The 24,585-nt window shown below is 55.2% G+C and overlaps 1 protein-coding gene across 4 annotated transcripts; it reads left to right on the top strand.

Moving 5' to 3' along the window:
• The first annotated feature begins 9,855 nt into the window (after positions 1-9,855).
• Positions 9,856-22,061, top strand: ZBP1 (Z-DNA binding protein 1). 4 transcript variants are annotated; one of them, XM_026503795.4, is made up of 8 exons: positions 9,859-10,165; positions 12,872-13,093; positions 13,670-13,735; positions 14,097-14,270; positions 15,500-15,664; positions 16,805-17,011; positions 17,957-18,190; positions 21,067-22,061. In XM_026503795.4, the coding sequence occupies exons 1-8, from the start codon at positions 10,132-10,134 to the stop codon at positions 21,297-21,299; spliced, it is 1,335 nt and encodes a 444-aa protein (XP_026359580.2). In that variant the 5' UTR covers positions 9,859-10,131; the 3' UTR covers positions 21,300-22,061. The 4 variants fall into 4 exon arrangements, with proteins under 4 accessions (XP_048078318.1, XP_026359580.2, XP_044241846.2 ...); XM_048222361.2 differs by having other exon boundaries at positions 9,856-10,165; positions 17,957-22,061; XM_044385911.3 differs by lacking the exon at positions 9,859-10,165 and having other exon boundaries at positions 12,301-13,093.
• Positions 22,062-24,585: the final 2,524 nt, after the last annotated feature.

Raw genomic sequence — 24,585 nt, forward strand, 5'->3', positions numbered from 1 at the left:
GGGTCCCTTCCAGAGGTAAACACTGAAGCATGAATTTGTATGAAGGGATGCATCAAGGGTGCGCTCCCAGGGGAGACAGTTATGGGAAGTGGGAAGAGGACAAAGGAGGAAAAACGAAGCAAAGTAGGGACGATTTTGGGCAAAGTTCCCACCTCAGCCTGCTCCCAAAGATCCCAAAGGGATCTGTGGGGAGCTCTGGGATGTAAGGTGCTTCTGGGTGAGAAAGAAGTAGACTCTCAGAGGCTCCTGGCTCATAGTGTGTAAGAAAGCAGCGGTGGGGAGTTTCACAAGCCCCAGGGTGGTCCTCAGGGGATGTTCCCAGGTACCAGCTACTAGCAACGCCCGGGGAAGGGGGGACAGGAACCTAAAAGGGATCCCAGGGGGTCTGAGTGGGCTACCCGCAGTGCCCACTACAGAAACTCACATTTATTTCTCTAATTAGAACCATCTTTGACATCTGGTCAAGGTTTTAAAAAAGTCAGCCCAAACAGCTGATGACCCAGGGATGACCATTGTTTAGCCATTTGACAATGGTTCTGCAAGCTTCTGGAGTATAGACTCCTACAATCAGAGCAGAACTTGAGGCATACGTCTGTCTTACTTGTTCCCTCCTTCTGGTGGTGGAAAACCTCAGGTAGAAAAGAAAGAAAAAGAAAGAAAGAGAAAAAGAAAGAAAGAAAGAAAGAAAGAAAGAAAGAAAGAAAGAAAGAAAGAAAGAGAAAAAAGAAAGGGAAAGAGAGAGGGAGGAAGGAAGGGAAGAAAGAAAGAAAGAAAGAAAGAAAGAAAGAAAGAAAGAAAGAAAGAAAGAAAGAAAGAAAGAAAAGAAAAAAGAGAGGAAGAAAAGAACATGGAAATGAAACCAAAGAGCCCATTACTCTTCGGTACTGGCAGCGGGACACCACGGTGCTGTTCCCCAGCCTGGCTCCAGAGCCTGAGTGCCTCTCATTAGTGGTCACTCTCCTCAGTGGCCCTCAGTCACCTCATCTGTAGGAAGGGTTGAGGGCACTGCCTGTGAGGTAGTCGTGAAGGGCGTCTTGGGTTCTAATTGAAAAGGAGAGCCCCCCACATCTTGGACTGCAGCTCAAGCAGATATAACTGAATCAGTCCAGAATAAAGGCAGAAATCACAATGTCTGATATCTGGTGAGCACCTACTAGGTGCCAAGCACCATGTAAATTCTTTTCTTTTCTTTAAGATTTTATTTATTTATTTGACAGAGAGACAGCCAGCGAGAGAGGGAACACAAGCAGGGGGAGTGGGAGAGGAAGAAGCAGGCTCCCAGCGGAGCAAGGAGCCCAACGCGGGGCTCGATCCCAGGACCCTGGGATCATGCCCTGAGCCGGAGGCAGATGCTCAACAACTGAGCCCCCAGGTGCCCCCCATGTCAAATTCTTGACTGAAGTTGGCAGCATGTTTGGGAAGGTCTCATCTCTCATTCATCTGATTTATTTTTATTATTATTATTATTTTTTTCACAACGTCATGCTGGGTGCTGCTCGGGGCTGCCAGCACTCTGGCCTCAACAAGGAACCCACCTTCTGGTTTTAGAGACAGACTCGCAGACTGGCACCACAACACAATACCGCAAGGCCAAGACACTGTGCTGTTAGGGTGAGGGGAGGCTGGATTTCAAGTCTAGAGATGTTAGGGAGAAAAGGAGGGAAGAGAGTGAACCAGGTGCCTGCATGAGCAGAGGCCGGGAGGAGACTCAGCAGTGCCCCTGTACAGCCCGGCAGAGCCATGCCCTGCAATCAGTCATTTCTTTCTCTAGTGAGTGAGCCAGACCCAACTCAGGCTGGCGTTAGCAGAAGAGGGAATTGTTGACTTGGAACTGCAAAGCTACAGGTAGAGCCGGGCTAGATTATATGCCATCAGGTCCAGACGTGCTTACTGCGACATTACGAAGATGTCTGTCTCCACCATCAAACTGCTCTTCCCCTTACTGATTCCCTTGCAAACAGATTCTCCTCTCCTGGTGCCCACCTTCTCCCTAGCTTCATTTCCTGACTGCCCTGAATCAAGTGGGAAAGAAATTAGTTGCCGCTCCTTCCAGCAAAAGTCCCAGAACTGAATTCCATTGGACTGGCCCGGATCATGTGCCCATCTCTGAGCCAATCACTGCAGCCGCAGGGAAAGCTGCCCTGATTGGCCAGGTTTCAGTCACATGCCCCACCCTGCACCTGGAAGTGGGGCCAGCTCCCTGCAGTTCACCGGCACCGAGAAGGGAGAGCGACGATTCTCTAAAGGAAAATTAGGGTGACTTACCTGAAGGGGGTTAGGTGCCAGGCAGCTAAAAACAGCAGCTGCCATTACAGTGGACCAGTTGATGCGTGGATACTGAGAGAAGCAGGCTCCACTCCCGAGAGTGCAAATGTGCACTCTCCTTTTGCACCGGGCTGGGAAGGCAGCCCCGCCATTTTTGACTACTTCAAGTTGGTTTTGAGTTGATATTTGTTGAAATTACTTCAGCATGTGTGTCTGGCTTCCTGTCTCAGCCGCAGGCATAGATGGAACGTTCGCAGCGAGGAAGACTAGCGCCAACAGGGGAGACAGAACACACAGCGAGCCTGTGCCAAATCGGCATCGCGTTTTCTTTAACACTTTGTACAGTTGTACCGAAGTAAAAGAACTGCTTCTAAAAATAAAACAAAACATTATAAGCTTCACAAATAATTTGGAACAAATGATGGATTTAGATGTGCGAACACATTTTTAAAATAAATATCCACCCGTGTACTCTCTTGCGCGCGCGCGTGTGTGTGTGTGTGTGTGTGTGTGTGTGTGTGTGTGCTGGCTCGCACCACCCCTCCCCCCATGCCCTCGCCCCTTCCTCCCTCCCTCCCTTTGTGTCCCCACGTCACCATGACTGACAGGCCTGAAATCATGAGGTTCATCTTATTAAAAGGCTTTTATTGAACTCAAAATAATTAAATTTGTCTTTAAAAGCATCCAACTTAATTGAGTGAACAAGTTTTAAAATGAATTTTTAAAATTCATCGTTAGACTCCTGCCTGCTCTTTACAGACATGGGCAGATGCAGGGGAAGAGGCAAAGCACAGGGGCAGGGCTCTGTGGTCATTTGATCTGGATTCAAATCCTCCCCAGTCACCTTTCCAGCCAGTTCACCCCCCCCCCCCCAGTTCCCAAGAGAAGTAACGTGTGCAGAGAGCTGTACCAAATGTCATCCAAGCCTCACCCATATCCTCTTGGCCCTTTTCATGTCTGTTCACGTGGGCCCAACTTCTAGCTAAAAGCACTTGCGTCCCGCTGCCTGAGGCTTTCTCTGGCGGTCTAGCAGCAGACCAGAGTGCTGGGGAATTGACGCCATTGGGAGCAGCCTGAACGGGTGATGGGAGTAGGGGTTCAGTACCCCGGCTCCTTCACCCTCGGGTGGGGGGAGGCTGAGATGATTCTCCGCGTGCTCCCCATGTTTCCAGCGATCTTGAAGCACTCAGCGCTAGCCCAGTTGGGTCCCTTGCTTGATGGCACACCCCCGATGAGGTTCCATCCTTCCCCTGGCCCACCTCCCCACTGCCCGCCCGGCGTTTCCTGGTGTCACCTTCCAGATAAATAACTGCTCGCACGCCGATCTCTGCCTCAGGGTGCACTTCTGGGGCACCCAGCCCCAGACCACAAACTGTAAAGCGGTGGTCAGCAAAGTGAGAGGATCAGAGCGCCTTGGAAAACAAGGGCTCACTGAGCAGAAGGCACAGATGGGCTCGTGTGTGTGTGTGCGCGCGCGCGCGTAAGGACGTGTGCGCACGTGCGTGTGTTCAAGGCGGTGTGTGCCTGTTCAGGTGTCTTTTTTACATCCGATATATCCAAAATATCATTTCAACATGGGATCAACATAAAAATTGTTAATGAGAAAACAACTTTCTTCCCACTTCTCAGGTTTCTGGGCCTCTGAGTACTCAGCACAGCACTCTGCTCATAGGGGCCCTGGTATGGACCAAATGTTTCTGCCCCCTTAAATCCATACCCTGAAACCCTATCCACCCAACACAGCAGTCTTAGGGGGTGGGGCCCCACGATCAGATTAGTGCCCTTGTAAGATTCACAGGGTTTGCCTGCCCCCTCCCCCACCATGTGAGGACAAGGAGAGAAGACGGCCACAGAGGAGCTAGGAAGCAGGTCTCACCGGATGTGGAGTCTGCTGACGCCTTGACCTTGGACTTCCCAGCCTCCAGAACAATGCTTATTGTTTAAGCTCCCCCCCACCCCCCAGTCTGTGCTGTTTGGTTATAGCCGCTGAACTGATGAAACCAGGCATACTCTGTCAAAGAAACCTTACAAAACAATTAAATATCAACTTTCCGGTTGCTGATAGGCTTGGTGAGTCATGCTCAGTGGCACAGAGGAGTTGAGCAGAGAAAGGACTGCTCCTTCCCCTTCCACACACCTGTTCACAGGGAGGGTAATAACTGCCAAGAGTTTGGATGCTAGAACTCGACAGTCTGGGTTCGAATCGCATCTCTTCCACTCGCTGGCTCCGTGGTCTCGACCAGTTTACCCAGCCATCTCTCTGCCCGTCAGTTCTCTTGTCTGCAAAACACAGATTTAACATTACTTACCTACCTTACGTGGCTGGAAGGAGTCACTGAAACAATGGAAACAGGGTCCACAGTCCGCTCTAACGAAATACAGCTGAACCTTGAACGACGCAGGGGTTAGGGGCACCGAACAGGCTGTGAGGTCAAAAATCCACGTGTAGCTTTGACTCCCTAAAAACCTAACTAGCGACCAGAAGCCTTACTGATGACAGAAACAGTCGGCTAACACGTGTTTGTATGTTCTGTGTATTATATACTGTATTCTTATAATAAAGTAAGCCAGAGAGAAGAAAATGTTAAGAAAATCATCAGGAAGAGAAAATACATCTATAGTACCATAGCGCATTTATTTAAAAAAAAAATCCGCGAGTAAGTGCAAGTGTGTGGTTCAAAGCCAGCTTGTTCAAGGGTCGGCTGCAGTTGTTCCTAAGTCCCCCAGTCTTTTAAGAAACATCACTGTGGGGGGGGGGGGCGCTTGGGTGGCTCAGTTGGTTAAGCATCTGCCTTCAGCTCAGGTCATGATGTCAGGGTCCTGGGTTCAAGCCCCACATCGGGCTCCCTGCTTGATGGGGAGCCTGCTTCTCCCTCTGCCCCTCCCCCTGCTTCTGCTTGCTCTCTCTCTCTCTCTCTGTCAAATAAATAAATAAATAGTCTTTAAAAAGACAAAAAAGAAATATTATTAGGTCAGATTTTACAGCAGGATATCCATTTAAAATGAAAAGAAGCTACAAACTGACACGTAAGACTGTTCTCCTCTAGTCCCATCCCCTGCCCCTGCACTTGCAACACCCCTGCCCACAACTCAGCGGGACCACAGCCCCCAGAAGAGCAGGAATCCTGGCCCTGAGGATGTGTGTCTCTGCCTTTCCCCATCATACCTCCCAGGCACAGAAGTCTTAGCACCTCAGGCCTACGGATGCTTCAAGAGCCTTTGAAAATTGTTTGAGCTCTAAAAGAGGGGGTGGGGAGCAACACTGCAAAATCAGAATCCACAAATGTTTAATGAAATGTCTAGGAAACCTAACGTTATGTCAAGTTCATGAATCATTTCATCTACTCATCATAAAAATTTTGTTACATTTCAGTAGATTTGGAACGAATTTATAGATGAGTTCTTCTCGTTTTGCCAGAATCGCCAAGAATACCGATTGCTCAGTGAAGAGCTTGTGGCCAGTTGGAATGAATGAATTTCTTGTAGGCAAATAATTTTGGTGGCAGCATCATCAAAATATCTTCTGATCATAAAAATACAACTTAGAGGGAATTCATTTCCATCATTCACTGGGGTGTGGGGAAGGGCTTTCTACAGAGAGCTGGTGGTGGGGAGGAGGAGAAACTGCCTGGTGCTGGCCGACCCCCCCTCCCACCGCCGCCCACCTCTCGCCGACCTTCCTCAAGCACCCACGGCTGCTTTTATCCAAATCGACTTGGATGAAAATCTTCCAGCGAAGCTTTGCTCCCAGTGAAAATCTCAAGTTTCTACCCCGGCCATCGATGCCCCGGCCCCTGCCCGTCCCCCTGGCTCACTCGAGCGGCCAGCACAGCGGGGAGTGCTGGGCCACCCTGGACTCCGCCTGAGCCCCCCTCAATCCCTGAATTGGGCCCTGTGGTCTCTTCTACAGCTAGAGCGAGAAGCGCATCCAGGAACCGGTGAGGAGAGGCCTTCCTCCACCCCCATCAGAGGCCCCAGCTCGGGGTCTGGGATAAAGAAAGCACAAAACATTATTTGGTGAAAGACCAGAAGAAATGGGACTGATTCGTCATGTCAGAGCGGGACGGCTGGGTTCATGTGGTGATGATACGACGAGCTCCTGTTCCTTGAGCGCATATGACATGCTCGGTGCCCTGCTAGGACCTGGGCGCCTGATCTCGTTTCGCTTTTGCAATCATCCCAGAAGTAGGTGCTGCTTTGATCTCCTTTTCCAAAGGGAGAAACTGAGGCTCAGAAAGACTAGTGACTCGCTCCCAGGCCCGCAGCTAAATGGTAGGGGTGCCAGACCAGAGCCCCAGGTCCATCCTACTGCGGTAGACACAGATGGCCAATGGAAGCCCACTGAGATCTGCCTGGAAGGGCAGAGAACGGAGCCAGGGCAGGTCCCTATGGGCGGCTGCCACAGAGGACCGCTGCCTTCGACAAAGCAGCTGGCCCTGGTCTTTGTTGGTCGTCCTCTGTTGACAGCTCTCAAGACCGCGTGCAATCCCGGTCTCCTCTGGCCACCCCTGGTTCTCTGATCTTTGTCCCCTGACCGAAGACACATTATTACCCACATTGGGTGCCTGCAGGCCTTTCCACTCCCTCCCCCGAGGTGAATTCACAGAGAAAATGTGAAATTAACATCCAGGCTGCCTGGTAGAAAGGAGACTGGGTTTTGCCAACACAATGTGCAGTAAAAATATCTCTTCTTTAAAAGAGAGAGAGAGAGAGATGTAAAGTCTGGAGATCAGTAACATGTAATTATCATCTGGTTTGGGTGGAGAGTTCTAATAGCTTCCAGAAAAACACAAACCATGAAAAAGGAATGTGCTTTCCAAGGCAAAAAGGGATTTGGGCTCGAGCAGGCAGTGGTCCCATCTTAGAACTCCTGTGGCCTTTGAGGCCCTTCCCTGGAAGAGTAGGGAGCCGCCTCCTCCCTGCCTCTCCTGTTTCGCCTTCCACACTGGACAGGAGGCTCTGAGAATGTGGACGCTGCCTTTGCGCTCAGCCTCGAATTTGCTTAATAAGTAGGCTCCTGTGAGTGGACACACCTGCAGGCACAGAGGAAGTATCCATGCTCCTTCCTTGGGGGAACAACAGAGTCTCGAAATGGCAGGGACAGCTTGGTATCCTCCTATATCTATTGTCCTCTATTTCAAAGTAATAAAACCCCCAATTTAGTTCAGTGCATTGTGACCCAGAATAAGTACCATCTTTCCCCACCTTCCTTGCTGGGCCATGGTACTACTGGGATGTCAGTAAAAAGTGTATGCAACTTACAAGCGTTCTTAAAGGGGAGATAACTGCCCTTCTCTTTCCTCCTTCCTGCTGGAAGGAATGCAGATGTGATGGCTGGAGCTTGTGCAGCTATTCTAGGCCAACCTGGGAATGGAAGCCACAAATGACTGAGCAACAAGATAGAAAGGGCCAGGGTCTCAACACCATGATGTGCCACACCAAATCTGGATGGCCTACCACACTGTTATGGGAGAAAGAAAGAAGCATCTGCATTGTTTAAGCCACTGATATTTGGGTCAACGATAATCCTTAGAGTCAAAATTACCTTTAAAATCTCTTAAACTGTGAAATGAAATACAAGATAATCCGAATCTTTAAAAGTAAGAATCCCACTCAGTGTGGTGAGATGCTCACAGCAGGTGCATAGCTTCCATACGTTCCTGACGTGTGACGGAATGCTGTGGAATTCTTTGGGGTTTTTTGTTTGTTTGTTTGTTTGTCTCTGGTGCCTAAAGTTATTTTGTACAGATGCGTTGTATCACATTTTCCAAGTTTTGCCACTTTTGTGAGCAGCCATTAAGGCAGGCTTTTTCTTATTTATGAACTCTGTTTTATAATTAGAGAAACCAAGGCCCAGAGAGGTAGTGACAGACAGCTAGGGAGGAGCAGGGCTGCTGCTGGGACCTGCCTGGAGAAGAAGGCAAGGCAGAATCCCTGTCCAGGTGGCACATCCCAGGGGCACTTGGCCTTCCCGACATAGCGGTTCCTGTTGCAGGCTCCAAAGCCAGTGTGCAAGCCCCACATGGCTTCAGGATGGGGGCGGGAAGGTGGGGATGGGGACACAGAGGGACAGGGGCATGAGGGGTGGAAAGGGGCCAGCCAAAACTGTCCAAACAGACACAGGCCATAGGGTGCCAGCCTCCACCACGGAAGCACAAGTGGTCCTTCCAGAAGTGAATCTGACCCTCGGGATTAAGCCCGAGTCAGCCTGACCTGTAAGCCTACCAAACACCTGGGTCAAAGCCAGGGCCTCAGGCCTCCACCCTAAAAGGTCGGCAGCGTGCAGGGAAGGAGTCAAGGAACCTGAGTAGGAGAGGCCAGGGAGGATGAGGAGAAGCCCGGGGTGGGGCCAGATGGAGTCAGGGGTTTCCCTGGGGGGTGGTGATGGGTGGGGAGGTCCCCCACGTTAGAGAGACAGCGAGCGTCCCAGGGTCCAGGTTGATGAGCGGGCGCCACCTGGTGGCCAGTCCCGGCACGCCGCCTCCCCGAGGGTCCCGCGGGGGGCTCAGCCGGAGCCCCCTCCCTGAGTTCGCCTCCACAATCTCCCTCAACAGCCCCCGTTACCCTTAAAACTGATATTGACAATTCATAGGGAGAAACACGTTTTCTCGGTTTTACATAAAAGAGAAACAAACACCATTGCGGTTTCCTGTTGCTACTGAGCTGTTGGACCTGGCAGCGGATGCGCGTGACCTCGCCTGGGACGCGCGCCCCTCCCCCAGAGGCTGGGCTGGTAAGTGGCCCGGGTGCGGTCTGGGAGCCAGGACTGCCGGTTCGCTCTGCAAACACTGCTCCAGACGTGCAAGCCCCTCCCTTCGCAGAAGTGCTGGGGCAAAGTGCTCCAAGGTCGAGACCCTCCCCGGGCATCTGCAACTGGGACCCTGACCCCAGGGACCTCCAGGGCTGAGTTCGTGACCCTCCTGGCTGCCTGGCCCTGAGCCTTTCACCGCTGTAGGCCTTGGTTGCCCTTCTATTACCTGGTAAAAACGGCGGCCCTGACCTACTTGGGGGTCAGGAGCCCCTTGAAACTAGATGGAAGTGATAGGTCCCTTTTCCAGGTATGTGGGTGCCCTGCTGTGCTCATGGCTGGAGATGGCACTAGGGGGTCTGGTCAGACTGCTCAACTGGATTAGCCCCTTTAGTCCTTTCCAGGACCTCCTGATGTAGCTACTTTTATTAGCCCCATTTTACAGATGAGGAAACTGAGGCACAAATATGTTTAAGAAATTGCCCAAAGTCACACAGCCAGTAAATTGTGGGCTGAGTTAGAACCCAGCCTTGGACAAGTGACCCCATCATCCTAAGCCTCAGTTTCCCCTCTGAGAAAAGAGCAGGACTAGCCCCTACCCTGAAGGGGACTCAGAGGGGCACACAAGATTGGAAAGCACATAGCAGGTGCTCACTAAAAAGAGCTGTCATTTTGACACGGGCAAACGATCGCAGCGCCCCAGCCAACCCCGGGGCCCTCAGCCTATGTGTGGGGATCAGAGTGGGCAGCGGCGGCGCCTAGAAAGTCGGGGAAGCCGGGTGGTTCCAGAGTATGGTCTGGTCTTGCCAAGCTCAGCTTCCTCCTACCAACATGGAGTCAGAGGCCCTCACTCATCACTCCTGTTTTCAATTTTTTTTCTGAGGCCACACACAGGAGTTTCGTTTTCTTTTTCCCCAGAAAGCTGGTCAGGTCAGGCTGACTAGGCTTGTTTCTGGAGTGTGAACAGCAAACACCCACTCGGCTGACGCGTCCCTTCGCAGCTGCGGGAGCACCAAGTCCAGCTGCACAAAGACACCCTGAGCCTGTCCTCTCCAAGCCCCGGGGCAGACGCCGACCGCGGCCCCCACGTCTCCAGGCTCCCAGCCTCCGCAGCCAGGATGGCCCAGGCCCCTGGGGACCCTGATGAAAGAGGTACTTTCTTCCTTCTAAGGAATAGTGGGCTCGCCCAGGGGAGATTTGCACCTTTCTTTCTGGCCCTTTCCTTGGCTAGATGACAGCAATGATAGCCGACAAGGATCCCAAAGCACCGTGGCCGCAGGAGTCGAAGGGACCCCAGGGTCTGGTTGGGAAGGCCGGCTCTGCCCGGGGCACCATGCGACACCCTCCGCATGCCTTTCAGGAGCCCTCGGGGCAATCGCCACGCTGTCTGCATTTTTAAGATGAGGTCACTGAGGCCCTGCAAGGGGAACCCGGGGCCACAGGGCTGACACCTGGGTCTGCACACCTGTCCTCACACTCATTTTAAGAAACAACAGAAGTTGCTTTGAGAAGAGGCGGACATGCATGCCTGTGTTTCTCCCGGTACCGCAGATAACACCTCACTCCTGGAAGAAAACCCAAGAAAAGCGAGCCGTGTGCTGAGCAATGGCGGTGTATTCTAGAGAGCTTGCGGGCTGTGGGCTGTGGGCGGAGGGTGGTTTTGTTTTTGTTTCTTTTGATTTGTTATCATTAGCTGATTTACTCCTCACTACAATCTTTGCGGTAGCTGCTCTTATCCCCAGTTCACAGATGGGAAAAGTGAGGCATAGAGAGACCACATGGATGGCAGAGCGGAGGCTCAAACCACGGAAACCTGCTGTCAGAGAACAGAAAAGAGGACAAGTGGGGGACTGGGGAGGGTGCCAGCAGGGAGCGCCCAGGGCCCGGGCTGGTTCCCCGGGGTTCTGTGGTACTTCCCAAGGGGTACAGGCAGGTATTTGTTACTCAGTGGCTGAATTTAACTTCTCCCTCCTGGGTGTTCCTTTCCAACCAGTCACTTACACCTCATCCGTTTTACAGCCTCGCATTTACAGACGCGCCAGCCTGAAGACTCAGCCCAGGAGGCCAGCCAGCCCTATGGGCTCGGCCCTCACTCTGATCTCCGACCCCACGACCCCTCGGCTCCTTTGGGGTCAGGGGGGTGGAGGAGGAGGGAGGGGGAGAGGCTCGCCCAGGGGCAGGCTTTTCAAGAACCAAAACTCTTTTCAAGACAAGGCAAAGCCAGGCTTGCCGTTGATTGGACGGGGATCCCCGGCTGCTGCTGGAGGTAGACCTCGGTGGGTGAAGGGGTGGGGGCCCCCAGGCATTTGAATTGCACCTCACCTGCGCCCAGCAAGGATGAACATGTCCTGATCTCGGGGCGAGCCTCGGAGCCCAGCTGTAGAGCCAGCCAATGGGTTACCCCTTCCCCCACTAGGGTAAAACCCAGAAGGCAAAGGATCGGGCTACTGCCCTGCCAAGGGGCCCCAGATCTTTCCCGGAAGGACCCTGCCTTGCATTTCCCTTGGGGTTCTTGGGGGCAGACATTTCCTGGCAAGAGACCGGCTGCCACCCACAGAGCTCCCTCCAGGTTCCCAGGCACTGTGTGTGCTCTGTTCTCGGCTCCCCAAAGAGCCGCTGGCTTGGGTTTGTGGGAGCCTGTCTGAGATGAACAGGGGCTGTTCAGAGAGCTCCTCCTCGAGCCTCTGGGATTCTGCTTAGGGTTGAGTCTCTGGGATTCTGCTTAGGGTTGAGTCTCTGGGATTCTGCTTAGGGTCATTAACCTCAGGCGGGGAATAGAGACCCGGGAGGAGCTGCCCACGCCCTGCCCTGGGCCATCTGGGCAGACACCTGTCCCTGAGGTGGGCAGATCCACTCAGACACCCGCTCATGCAAAGGCTGTTTCCTGAACATCTACTGTGTGCCCAGCACTGCGCTAGACACCAAAGATGCCACGGTCGACCCGGCAATCACACCAGGGGGTCCTTGGAGACATTCTGCAGGGGATCCCCTCACCCAGACACACAGCACCCCAATCACTTGGGGCACCTAGTCCGGCTCCCCAAAAGAGATGGTGTTTGAGTGAGACCTGGAAGTTGAGTAGATGTCGGGCGGGTGGAGAAGGGGGAGAGCGTTCCTGACAGAGGCAACTGAGTGTGCAAAGGCCCTGGGGTGAGTGGGCTGGAAGAGCGCGGCAGGCTGGCACTTGGAGGGAAGCTCTGGCTGCCTAGCGGAGGGTGGGCGGGAGGGATCCCGACTGCAGTCGGTGGAATTGCTGTCGTCCGGGAGTTGGTGATGAAGAACAGGAAGGTGGAGGCACAGAGGGGAGAGGAGGTTCAAGAGCCCCAGGAACAAGGTTTCCAGGACTCTCCATCAGGGAGAAAGGTCCGTTTCTGTGTGTCTTTAGCTTTCTGGCTTGGGTGCACCACTGACTGGATGGTGAGCCCAGGAGGAGGGGCAGATGTCACGGGGAGGTGGGGACAGCGGGCCTCCCAGGCAGGCACTTTGCCTCCCCCCTACTTCCTGCTCTCCTGCCCTCAATCTACCCCACCCTGCCATCCTCTACTCCCCTCTGCTCTGAGGGTGTCTGCGGGCAGAGCGTGGCCCTCTCGCCTGCAAGCGCTCACACCAGGCAGAGATCGCTCAGAAGGCTGGGGAGCCTCCCCTGGTCACCGGGCTGTCTGGCCAAGGTCACTTCTGACCAGCGGATGTGTCCCTCCCCGGACAGTGGTGTTGTTAGTGAATGTCTGCTCGGGTCGCTGCCCCTCCCTCTGCCCTGGATCCTTCACGCGGGGCCACCTCCCCTGCCCCTGAGCTTCCCGTCCAGGCTCGATCCGGGGGAGACTCAGTTCCCTCTCTGCCCCTCTCTCCTTCTCCCAGACCTTGAGCAGAGGATCCTGCAGGTGCTGAGGGATGCTGGCTCCCCCGTGAAGTCTCTCCAGTTGGCAAAGGAATGCCAAGTGCCCAAGAAGAAACTCAACCAAGTCCTCTACCGGATGAGGAAGGAGTCCAAAGTCTCCCTGGAAGGCCAGGCGGTGTGGGGCCTGGGTCAGGGCGGGACTGGAGAAGTGGTGCCCGCAGAGCCGGCCCAGCCCAGCCAGGGTAACCTGCCCCCCGGGACGGGGGGGGGGTACAGCACGAGCAGTCCTGGCCGTGGACAAGCAGGGTCCGGGCCTGGGCTCGAATGTGGGCTCGCCTCTCAAGGGTGCGTGGCATCCCCTGGCCGTGCCTTGTAGATCCGCCACCCAGGGTTGCACAAGGGTGAGATGCAGAGGGCCCGGGCACACAGCAGGCGCTCAGCAAAGCGTCAGCAGTAACACTGTTGACAGCTGCAGCGGTAGTGATAGTAATAGGAGAGACTAGGCTTCGCGCTCGTCCTCCTTTGTAATTCTGCAGGGCAGAGACCAGAGACCGGCAGAGCAGGCACTCGTCAGGTGCTCCCACAGCCTGGACGTGGGTGGATGGCACTCCTCCTCTTGGCCCAGGGCCTGAGTTAGCAGCGAAGCCGGGGGGATGGAGAGCGACAGGGCAGGTTTGAAGGCAGGTCTGTTTAACTCTCCACTCTGAGTCCCGATCACCCAGGCGCCTGGGCCACTGTGGAGCAGCCCGCCTTTGTCCAGTGGAGTCCCTGTCCCCTCTGCCACCCCTCATGCCCCAGACGCCTCCTTCTTCCTCCAGCGGAGAGGCCCCAGCGAGACACAGTTGCAATTCCGGAGGAACCCGGCCTGCAGCTCACAAAACAGCGTAAGCATCCCGCTTTCCCTTTTGGCCACTTGAGATGGTCCTCTGGCCCCGCCCACCAAGAGGTTCCCACGACATGTCCAGAGGCAGGACTCGGTCTGCACAGTGGGAGAAGCTAAATGGCTGAGAAGTCTCCCTGATCAGTGGCTGCACCTGCCTTGGGCCCGGCACTGTTCGGAGCCATGTGTGTCCACCCCACTCCCTCAATCAGCCTCTGTGCTGCACTGTTCTTACGTCCCACGCATTTCAGATGGGGAACCTGGGCACGGGGGTCTGGGGCGGCCCAAGTTTACACAGCTAGCTGGCAGTGGAGGAGATTCCAACTCCGGGGTCCTCCTTCACCACCCACCGCCCTGCCTCTCAGAGGAAGACATCTACAGGATTCTGAAAGCCCATGGGCCCTGTAAGGCCCTGACCATCTCCCAGAAGCTGGGAAGGAAGACAGCAAAAGAAGTCAACCCAGACTTGTACGCTATGAGGAGGAAGCACCTTCTGGACTTGGATGAGAAGTCAAGTACATGGGCAATTTATCAACCAGGTAGGTCCTTACCCGCTGCCCACACCTGCATGGGGGGGGGCTAGAAGAGAAACCATAACATCCAATGTCTGTGTGTGCCCCGCCCAGCACTTTGCCCGCTCCGAGTTCCTTGTCAGACCCTCACAGAAGCTTGCGGTGGTCTTGCTGATGGGTCACTAGAAGAGGGTACCAGGAGGGTGGATGTGCTGGTGGGAGTAACCAAGAAGGGCTTCCTGGAGGAGTGGCCTGAGGCTGTAGTGGCAGAAGGCAAGGGGCCAGGAGGGGAGGTGTCCCACTGCTAACTATGTCAGCCCTGGGATGCGGGGCTCAGCCTGAGTTTGCTAACAGTTTTCTGTTAGCACTTTGCCCAACTTGGAGTTTTGAAGTTGCTGGAAGAGAAGGCTGGGCTCAGACACCCACGGAGGGGGGGCCCGGGTGACTTCTCCCTCAGGGCCAGCAGGTACGGGCCCTAGCATTAGGCGTCCACGACAGTGTTCTAATTTCTCTTAAAATCAGAAGAAAAGATGAGTCTTAAACTAATAATGAGGAGTTAATCAGGACTCCGGCCTGGATTACTTTTGCCTTTATCCCAACACTGTCATCAACGGTCATTTCGAATATTTTTATGGAAGCAGGGACCCAGCAAGGCACAAGAGCTGAGGGCCCACAAAGGTGGGAGGTGGCCCTGTGTGTGGAGCTGGCAGGGCCCCAGGCAGGTGCTCACGTGGCCCTTGGGATGATGCACGAGGTCACGCGCCCCGGGGGGCGGGGAGGGGCTCAGCATTGCAGGCATGACAACATGACAGCGGCCAGGTTTTAAACACTGGAGAAAAATCCCAATTCTTAAAAATGCCATGCGAGCCAAACAGAGCTTATCCAGTGGCCAGAAACAGCCCGTGGACAGTCCCCTGCAGCTGTGGCTCAAGGGAGATGGGTCCTGGAGCTTGGTGGTCAGGGGGTGCCTCCCAGGGACAGGGACAGAAGATGAGGGGGGCAGTGAGGCTCCCAGGATCCTCCTGCAGGTGGCAGAGGACACACAGGTAGGGTGACCGCCTGGGACACCCGGGGGGCTTGTTAAACACGCCGGCTCCGGGGGCCCCCTCGGAGCTCCTGACCCAGCGTCCTCAGGGTGACACCTGGGAGTCTGTGATTTAACGAGCTCCGCAGGAGATTTGGTGGCTGCTGTCTGGTATTTGGAACCCCGACCCCCAGAGAGGTGCAAAGGGCTTGAGTGGAATATGATTTTGCAGATTTGGGAGGAAGAAAACCGGCCACTACAATTATTTACCAGAAAAATCCCATCAACCTGATCCGTCAGCATGGACCAAATAACCTCATTTCCATTGACAACTCTGAAGACATCCAGATCGGGCATGGGAATGTCATCGTGAGAACGACCGCCTCTGGGGAGCATGGTGAGTCCTCGGAGAGACACCTGTTGCCTGTACATAGGGGCATCTGCTCCGTCTGGGTGGGAGCAGAGAGGGGGACATTCAAGCTCGGAGGAGAAAGAGCAGCTCGCAGATCTCCAAGGTCGTCCTTTGTGGCCTTCCTGAGAACGAGGAAGTCTTTCTTCGTGCCTGGATCAAACCTCTCCTGCTTTCCTTTCATTCCGATACCTTTTGTCTTGGTTTCAATGGGACCTGATATTTTCCCATGAGAAACAACTCAATGTTCACTTTCCCTCAGTAGAACGTTACAAGGGTCATTGTAGTATTTCGTTTGTTCTGAGACAAGCTTCCCCCCCCCACACACACATTTTAACATCCTAGAAACGGGGATCCTTCTTACAGCCCCGCAAAGGAGTGCCTACTCTCCCCCAGGCACTGGGGCGAGAGGGCACAGGGCCCCCTATCAGACCAGCCGTGGGACACGAGTGACCACATGAGCCCAAACGTTGGAATCCTCCCTGTGACCTCAGAGAGCCCTTCCCCCTCCACCCCCGACTCTGGGTTTCAGTTTCCCCAGCTGTGAAATGAGGAACTCTGTTTCAGAATCTAGATCAGTGTCTCCCTGACTTTCGTCCTCTGGGCTCTGCCCTCCCCAATTTTGGCCATGCCCGTGTCTGATTATGTACTTAATGTCGTTAAACGGCTTACCTTTTTATTCTACTCAAATTTATTTTAAAGTTAACTTTTACAGCATGACCTTAAGTTTAAAACCAGGAAGTTTACCGTAAAGATAAACACTGAGAAGAGAAAAACTTCAAGGCTCTGAATGCTCCTGGTTGAGGGGTGTTAAAGGTACACCAGCCCCCCAAGGAGTCCAAGGAGACTTGCCCTGGTGGGTTCAAAGGATTGAGAGCACCAGGGAGCAGAGCTGTGCTCACTGACTGGGGTTTCGAGCACCCCAGGGACACCCCTGGGGAGCCCCACGCTAGCTGTGCCCCTGGGTCCGCTGCTCTCCCTCAATAGCCTGGAACACTCGTCTCCAGTCCGATAGAGCCTACAAAGAATTCAGAGGCCTGTTTCTGTCCAGCCAGGACTCTGTGTGTGTAGGGGGAGGGGGTGGCAGAGGGTGGGGGTCTGAGGTCATGTTGCTGTGTCCCCTGCTAGGCTCCGTGGCTCCCCTCCACCCTCCTCCAGTGGCGCCAGCTGATCCCTCAACTCGGGGTTCTCCGGCTGCAGCCTGGGGACCCCAGGACATCCACTTAGAGAAGTCTGTGCTCAGACGGGTACAGATGGGACATGGCAACAAGATGGACGTCAGCGATGCCCTGGCCAAGGGCCCTGCAACCTGCAGCCCCTTGGGCAGCCCCCCAGGTAACCCATCCTGCCCCCACCCCACCCCATCCATCTCCTCGCTATGCAGAACTTGAGCCATTCTTTGCAGGGAGAGAGGCATGATGGAAAATTCCTTTCCTTCCACCTGGAGGCTGTCTCACAGAGTAGAGTAGGTGGGGCTTTCTAGCTGGCACTCGGGATCCCGTTCCCTATCAGCCACCCTTCTCGGGAAACCTGTTTCCTCATCTGTACAACAGGCACGGGCCAGCTGAAGCAGGGTCGGAGGAGATGGCATCTAAGGGTGGACAGGAGCCATCTAAGAACCTGGCGCCCTATTAAGTGCTGTCCACGGTGACCAGAGAGCCCAGGCTAAGTCCTCCCCAGCACTGGTAATCCAGAGACAGGCTGAAGGCAAACAACAGGGGGGAGGCCAGGGACGCCCGGAGCAGAATTTACAAGAAGGAGAAGCCAGTGAGTTTGAGGAGTTCCAGGGGGTCGAGCAACAGGGGTCTGTGGTGACCTGAGGGGACATTTGAGCACCAGGAGGAGGAGGAGGGGACTGTGTGCAACTCTTCTCCAAAGTTTGGATGGGAAAGGAGCTGGGTGGCAGGGGCTGGGGACCGGCTGCGGACACGTGGGGGCAGGTGGAGATGGTGTTAAGAGCTGCGGGGAAGCCAGCAGCAGAGACAGGAGCCGGGGGTGGGGCAGAGGCGCAGGGGAGCTGGTCGAATTCCAGGGGAAGGGCCCAGGAAGAGGTGGCGTCCATGCTGGCAGACCTGGGTGGCAGGGAGAGCCGGCAGCCCAGGCTGTGTGCAGAGGTGCTGAGGTGGGCAGGGTCTGGGCTGTGGACCGAGCCTGGCCTGGCTTCAGGGAGGAGAGTTGGCCAGGGAGAGCCTGAGAGCCAGGCTGGGGGTCGGGGCTCGGGGCCACCCTCCAGCGGCTCCTGCAGCCCTCCTGACATCTCTGTCTTTGGCTGACCCACAGTCTCTGCTACCACTGACGGCCCAGCAGCTTCGTTCGAAATTCGAATGCCCAAACCAGGACCTTCCTCTGAGGGGGAGGTGACCCAGAGAGTCCATATCAGTTCGTGCTTCCTTGAGGACACTGCCATCGGCAACAGCAACAGAATGACGGTCAGCTCAGAGACAGATGGTCCAGGAGAAGTTGCAAGGCCTGAGGATGGCGGGAGGGACCCGGGGCAGCCGGGCAAGGATGCAGGTGAGTGTGGGGCAAGGTGGGCCCTGTGTTCTTTGTCTCTTTCTCTCTCATCCATCCACCCATCCACCCACGCATCCATCTACTCATCCACCCGTCCATCCATCCATCCGTCCATCCGTCCATCCATCCATCCACCTATCCATCCATCCATCTGTCCATCTGTCCATCTGTCCATCCATGCATGCATGCATCCATCCATCCACCCATCAACACTCATTCTCGAATCTCCCATTTCCCGGAGTCTGGAAGGCAATACAGGGTCATAGCAAAGAGCAGCCCTGAAGTCCGTGTGTGGGGTCAAATCTTTTTAGCCAAGTGACCTAGTCCAGCATTTAGCTCTGAGCCTCTGTTTCCCCATCTGCGACAGGAAGATGATAATTGTTGTGACTCCTGGTTGTGGCGAGGACTGGGGGAGCTCTGCAGGCAAAGCCTCGGCACCGTGCCTGGCCCTGCACGTGCCCCCAGGGACCGTAAGGTAGCAGTACCATTGGCGTTATTTTAGGCCTCACGGCAGGCGCTGGGGAGCCACAGTGAGTGAGGCTGGCTTAGGGAGAGGCTAACTTGTTGCAGCAAAGAGACCGTCTAACCAGAGCGGCTGCCACCTGCTGGAGGCTCAGCACCCGTGGAAGGGCGGCCTGTCCAGGCTGCCGGGAGGCATAGACCCCGGTTTCTTCCGCTGTGGTGCTGGGCCATCCCGGGGGCTCTGTACTCATCTGTGGGCAGAGAGGCTACAGAGGGCCCGCCATCCCCCTTTGACCAAGCACACCCACGCTCCTGACCTCAGTCCAAGGGCCTGCCCTTGGCCTCAAGAGGGGCTGGGAAATGTCACCTGAGCCTGGCTGAGACTCAGGGGAGGGGTCTCCATCGCCAACAGGATGTCACTGGTGCAGTTAGTCACCCAGCCACAGCTCCTGCCTCTGGTTGTGGAGCCAGGTGACTCCTGGTGGGTGACACAGCAAGGAGCAAGGTGGCAGCGGTGGGGGGAGGGTGCCTCCAGTGGGTGGACAAGTGTGGGCAACAGGGGCGAACAGGATGGGGGATGAACAGAGTGTGAGTGTGACCCGTGCACACTGCGAGGACGGCAGAAGCCAGAGCACGGCTGCACGCCACAGCGGGGACTTTGGCATCTATCCCAAGGCTGTCAGGAGCCACAGAGAGGCTTTGAGCAGGAGAGGGTATGACGGGACTTCTGCCTTCAGGGTGAAGGGGGGACCGGGAGGTGGATGGCTGCTCCTGACTCTGGGATTTGGACGAAGGAGTCATGTGGTGCCCCCCAGGGTCGGAAAACCTAGACCAGACCTTACCAGCATCCACCAACCAGCTCCCGCGGGCCCGTGGGCATCTGTGTTGGACACCGAGAGTGTCTTCCCCTCCTGATGGCCATGTCCTTGAACTTCTAACAGCGAGAGAAATCAGTAGAGAGAGGGCACCCTCTTCCCCACTTCCCAGAAGCCTCCAAGGGGGCACACAAGGTCCGTGGGGATCGTGGGCCCCCCACCCAGTCTTAGGCAAGACCAGCCAAGACTCCTCTTTTGGGGGAAGGAAACACAGTCCTCTGCTTTTGAAAAACAGCTAATGCCCCCTCTGTTGTCCGTCCGCAAGGGCTCAGCAGTAGCACTGACAAGGCCTTTTTCACTCTGCGCCCCTACCCACCTTCCTCACTGGCCCGAGGAACATCTAACTTCTTACTCAGGTGACGGGCAGGATCCCATCCTGAGACGTGGAAGGCCTGACAGGTTTTCCTTTTGGGGGAAATGATGAATCGGGTCTGTCAGTGCTGTGGAGCACGACACCCTCTCCAGGGTCTCTGTGAGCGGAGGCTCCTGGATGGGCCGTCAGCAGGGACGCGGGGGGCGCTCAGCTGCCTGCCTGTCCGGCTGGCTGCTGTGGCACCCTGATGGGACTGGGGACATGACTTTGGGTGTCCAGTGCAATAGGGAAAAGTGGGGCTCCTGAGTCGGCTTTGTCCGAATTTCAAAACAGAACAGAGTTTGAACTGAGCCCGGGGTCCCTCTGAACGTGGGTCCAGGCCACATGCCCATGAAGCGGGCCCTCCTTGGAGCCTTCTGGAACAGGGCCCCTCCTCTAGTCCGTACCCCCCTTCCAGTCACTCAGACCCCTGAGTCTCCCCAGAAATAATGCTGTAGCCACCTTAGAGCTTCCTCTGTCTTTCCCGTATCGGGAAGAAGTTCATCCATTCATCCCCCAATTCCGGCCGCGCCCTTGCCCTGAGTTTGCTCCCTCACCCGGACGCACAGCCAGGAGCAAGTCAGAGACAGTCCCTCAAGGAAGAGAGGCAGCTCACAAAGCAATCCAGCCTGGGAAGAAAGCCCAGCACTTACAACAACAGCAACAATAAAACCCAGGGAGGGGTGGGCAGCGCCGTGATGGGCGAGGACCTGCCTTGGCGGGGCAACCAGAGAAGGCTCCCGGAGGCGGTGGCCTCTGAGCTGAGGCCTGACGGGGAAGCAGCCAGCCAAGCAAAGAGCCGGGGAGGCCCCGTGGGCGGAGGCGACAGCAACCCTGTTCAGAGTCTGGCAGGTGCCGGGGAGCAGGAGGGCGTGGGCTCCGCGAGCCGCGGCTGGGTCTCTCGGAGCCAGGAAGCCCAGAAGAAGCATCTGGGTCTTGTTTTAAGCATTCTGGGGAGCCCCTGGCAGGTTTTAAGCAGGAACAAGCGTAAAAGCCTCACTGAAGACAGTCAGGGGACAGAACCACGGGGGCCTGGGGAAGACAGGAGCTAACTCCTGGTCCAGATGGGACAGGACGGGGCCTCAGAGACGGGTCCCCAGTGAGCCGGATCGCTCTGGTTATTTGAGGCAAAGACCCCATGTGTCCCTTTGGCAACATCTTCTCTTCCTGGGACACTTTCTCTGAAGGCGCAGAGCCCGGAAGCCAGTTCTCTCACGACTGTGACCAGGCCTCCCCCGACAATGGCGACGTCTTGACGTTCATCTCCCACCTAGAAGCTGTCACTCTTGAAAGCAAGGATCCCCAAAGTGCAAAAGACAGTGGCTGCGGGGACAGAACCCCAGACATGGACTCCTGGGAACAGGTGGAGTCCAGAACAACCAGCCAGGCTCTCTCAGGAAGAGCAGGCAAACACCAGTGAACCCTCGGTTCTGGGCTGTGTTTCATCAACGTTTTCTACCTTGTTGCCTCCTGACACATGGCCACTGAGAGTCGGCATTCGGGCCGGGCCTGGCCTGGGGCTGGGCAAAGGCATATCTGTCCCTACTGCCTCCCTGGCCTTCCTTCCATCATGGCTGCTCATTCTTCTCTCACTCAAGACCTGACTTCCTCAAGGCCCATTATGGCTGCCTGACCTCCTTCCCACCTGACCTCTTTCCCACCTGACCTTTCTGGAACCTTCCTACCTTCACTTTGCTTTCTCAGGATTTCTTAGCTGAACTTTTGGAGAACAAATCCCTCCCCTCTAGGCCCCAGCGGAAGTCACTGGCCAGTCCGTGGGTCAGGGGACCTCTGCTGGCCAGCCATAAGGGAGTGCTTGTTATATGCCATCATGGTGCTTGTGGGTGGGCTGAGTTCCCGTGGAAGGGTTGCGGGCACGGCGGCGTTTCCAGAACAAAGGAGTGGGGTGGGGTTGGGGGACACTTGGGAAGATAGAGAAGGATAGAGGAAGGTGGTGGTCAGCCAGGCAGGACCATTGTGGAAGAGGAGTTACATCCTCCACTTGTTTTGTCCATAACACACACAGAGCTACATGTCCACCGCCCCTCCCAATGCCACACCCGTACCTCACTCTCTTTCGTGTTTCCTCCTCTGTACCATGGATGTTCAATGCCCAGGAGCCATGTCCCTTGGTGGAGAGAAGTCATCACAGAGCCTCAGTAAAGAATGTCGTTGAACAACACTTTATCTCTTTTCAACGTGACTGGGAGGATCTCAAGATCCTTGACGTGTTGATCAGTGCCTGGACCAATACACAGATTTATGGTATGTCCCTTCAAGGGGAGTCCTAAGCCAGTCTTTGAGCCCCCGGATCCAGTCATTCCTGAAGCGGGATCTATCTTTGCCCTTGTCTGTTAGATGAGCTGATGTGTCTATCCCCTCAGTGTGGAAGTCAGCTCCAGTCGATTTTACTTTTCCAGTGTGGCATGTCCCTCTCACCTCTGCCACCCCCTTTCCTTAGCTCGATGCTACGCAGCCAGCGGGTCTCAGCTGAGATGTGACCTCGTCCAGGAAAGCTTCCCAGGCTCTCGTTCCAGCCTGTGTCTCTTCTCTGTGCCTGAGGCTCCTGTGTTTCCCCATCAGACCCGTGTCTCCCAGCCCTGCCATTGCCTTGTCATTCGCCCACCTCTCTGTATTCCTCAAGACTCATTTTGTGGTAGATGACAGAAAGCTGGGACCCACTTTGTACAAAAGGGGATGTATTGGCTCTTCTAATAGACACAAGTCCAAGTATAAATCTTGCTTCAGGAATGTCTCTATCCAGGAAGTCAGAAAATGTCTCAAGACTCAGCCTCCCTCTTTCCATCTCTCTGCTCTGCTCTCTGTTGGCAAACATGGCCCCTGGAGGCTCCAGGCCCCCATGCCACCGACTTCGTTGCTCAGTGGAAAGAGAGCACTTCTTTCCAATGGCAAAAGCCAAGTTGGATGTCTTTAGTCACGTGACCACCTCTTAGCTGGTGACTGAGCAGAGAGCAATGGAATGCTGTGATTGGCCAACTGGCATCACATGATCTATCCCTGGCACCAGGATGGGGGTCAGCCACCCCCCATCATCTGGCTCGAGGGCAAGGGATGGGCGGTTCTCTAAAGTTACGGAAAAGGGCTGCTGCCAGACGGGTGAGAAGCTCAGAAGTCCGCTGCATTTCCCGGCATCAGCCAGAGAATTCACTAGGCACAGGAGCCTGTCTTTTCACTCTGCATGGACCCCCCGTGTGTGCCGGATAGGCCCCTTCACTGACCACACCCTCCGGGCCAGGCCCTGGGGCTCCCGACGGAGGGAGGCAAAGCCCTGCCCCGTGGTGCGCAGTTCACGGTCGGCAGGAGAAATGGTCATCGACATGGGTCCCGAACAGGACTAGTCACAGGGAATTAAAGGAGGATGGAACAGGGGCCCACACTCTGCCTGAAGGGTCCAGGAGGCTCCTGGGGAAGGAGAAAACCCGAGAGCTCATTCTCCCATATCCGGCACAGGGAGGTCGGGTGGGATGGGGATGACGCCTGGCCCAGGCAAATGCGTAATGATCAGAGCAAGACAACTTATTCAGAGCACCACAGCCAAATGTTTGGGTGTAGGTGGAAAGCGCAAGGCAAAGAAAACCAGCCGGAGGTTGGCTGGAGGGAAGCAGGTGCCAGACCACGTGTGCCTGGGAGTTTGGACTTGACACTGTGCTCTGTACAAGCCCCACGTGCACACATCTTCCGGGGACGACTGGGCAGGTGCACACGACAAGAAAGTTGGATTCATCAGGAGGGGGCGTCTTGTTCCATGGGCTGGAATTGCCTGCCTACTGGGGGCAAAGTTATCTCTGCTGCCGTGTGGACCTGGGGCCCCCAAATCATTCCCTCGGGGGATATCCGGTTTGCAACACGCCAGCAGGTGTAAGGGGCTTGAAACTGGGTTTGGCTGACTCCTCCTGGCATTGTCTTCCCCCTGTGGCGAGCTGAAAACTGCTCGCCTCCAAGTTTGCCCGAGGTCTGTGGTTAACCAGGCCGTGTCAGTGCAGGACCCAGCCTCAGCCCGCATCTCGAGCCCCAGCCGGAATGCTCATCTCTCTGCAAGATTTCCCCTCTCTGTGTAATTAATTTGTCATAAACACGCTGACAAAGCATTGCCAGCAGTTGATGGGGGCTGGAGGTGAAGGTCACCGCTGGTCTCTCCGGGAAGGAAATTAACTAGCTACCATTAGCTAGCAGGGAATGATTAAGTCCGTTCTTCCCCCAGCCCTTTGTTCTCGCTAGCTCCCCAGCCACCCACCCTCCCTTCTGCCATGATACGTGCGAACAGAGCTTGCAGCCCCCGGAGTGGAATGGGGGTAGTTTCCTCCATGAGAGTTAGAGGTGATTTTCCCAAACCACCATGACCTGCTCACAAATGCAATTCTGTTTTCTCATCCCAGCCTCTCTGCTTGTCTCAGGATGAGCCCAGGTGGGACTCCTCACCTGTGGGGCTTAGCAGGCAGCCAAGGTTAGAGGCTTTGAGCAAGAAAGGATCTAGGGAGTAATTCAGGAGCATTTTGGCTGCAAGTGACAGAAACTTAGCTCACCTAGGCTTAAATAAAGAATCTATTTGCTCATGCAACTGGAAAATCAAGAGACACTTAGCTTCAGGAATGGCTGGCTCCAGGGGCTCAAGCATTATTTTTCAGGCCTCTTTCTCTCCATCTCTCTGAGAAGCTCTCTTCTCTCGAGGCCAGCTGGGCAAGGCT

Source organism: Ursus arctos, unplaced genomic scaffold (assembly GCF_023065955.2).
Source record: "Ursus arctos isolate Adak ecotype North America unplaced genomic scaffold, UrsArc2.0 scaffold_16, whole genome shotgun sequence".
NCBI classification, from domain to species: Eukaryota; Metazoa; Chordata; class Mammalia; order Carnivora; family Ursidae; genus Ursus; species Ursus arctos.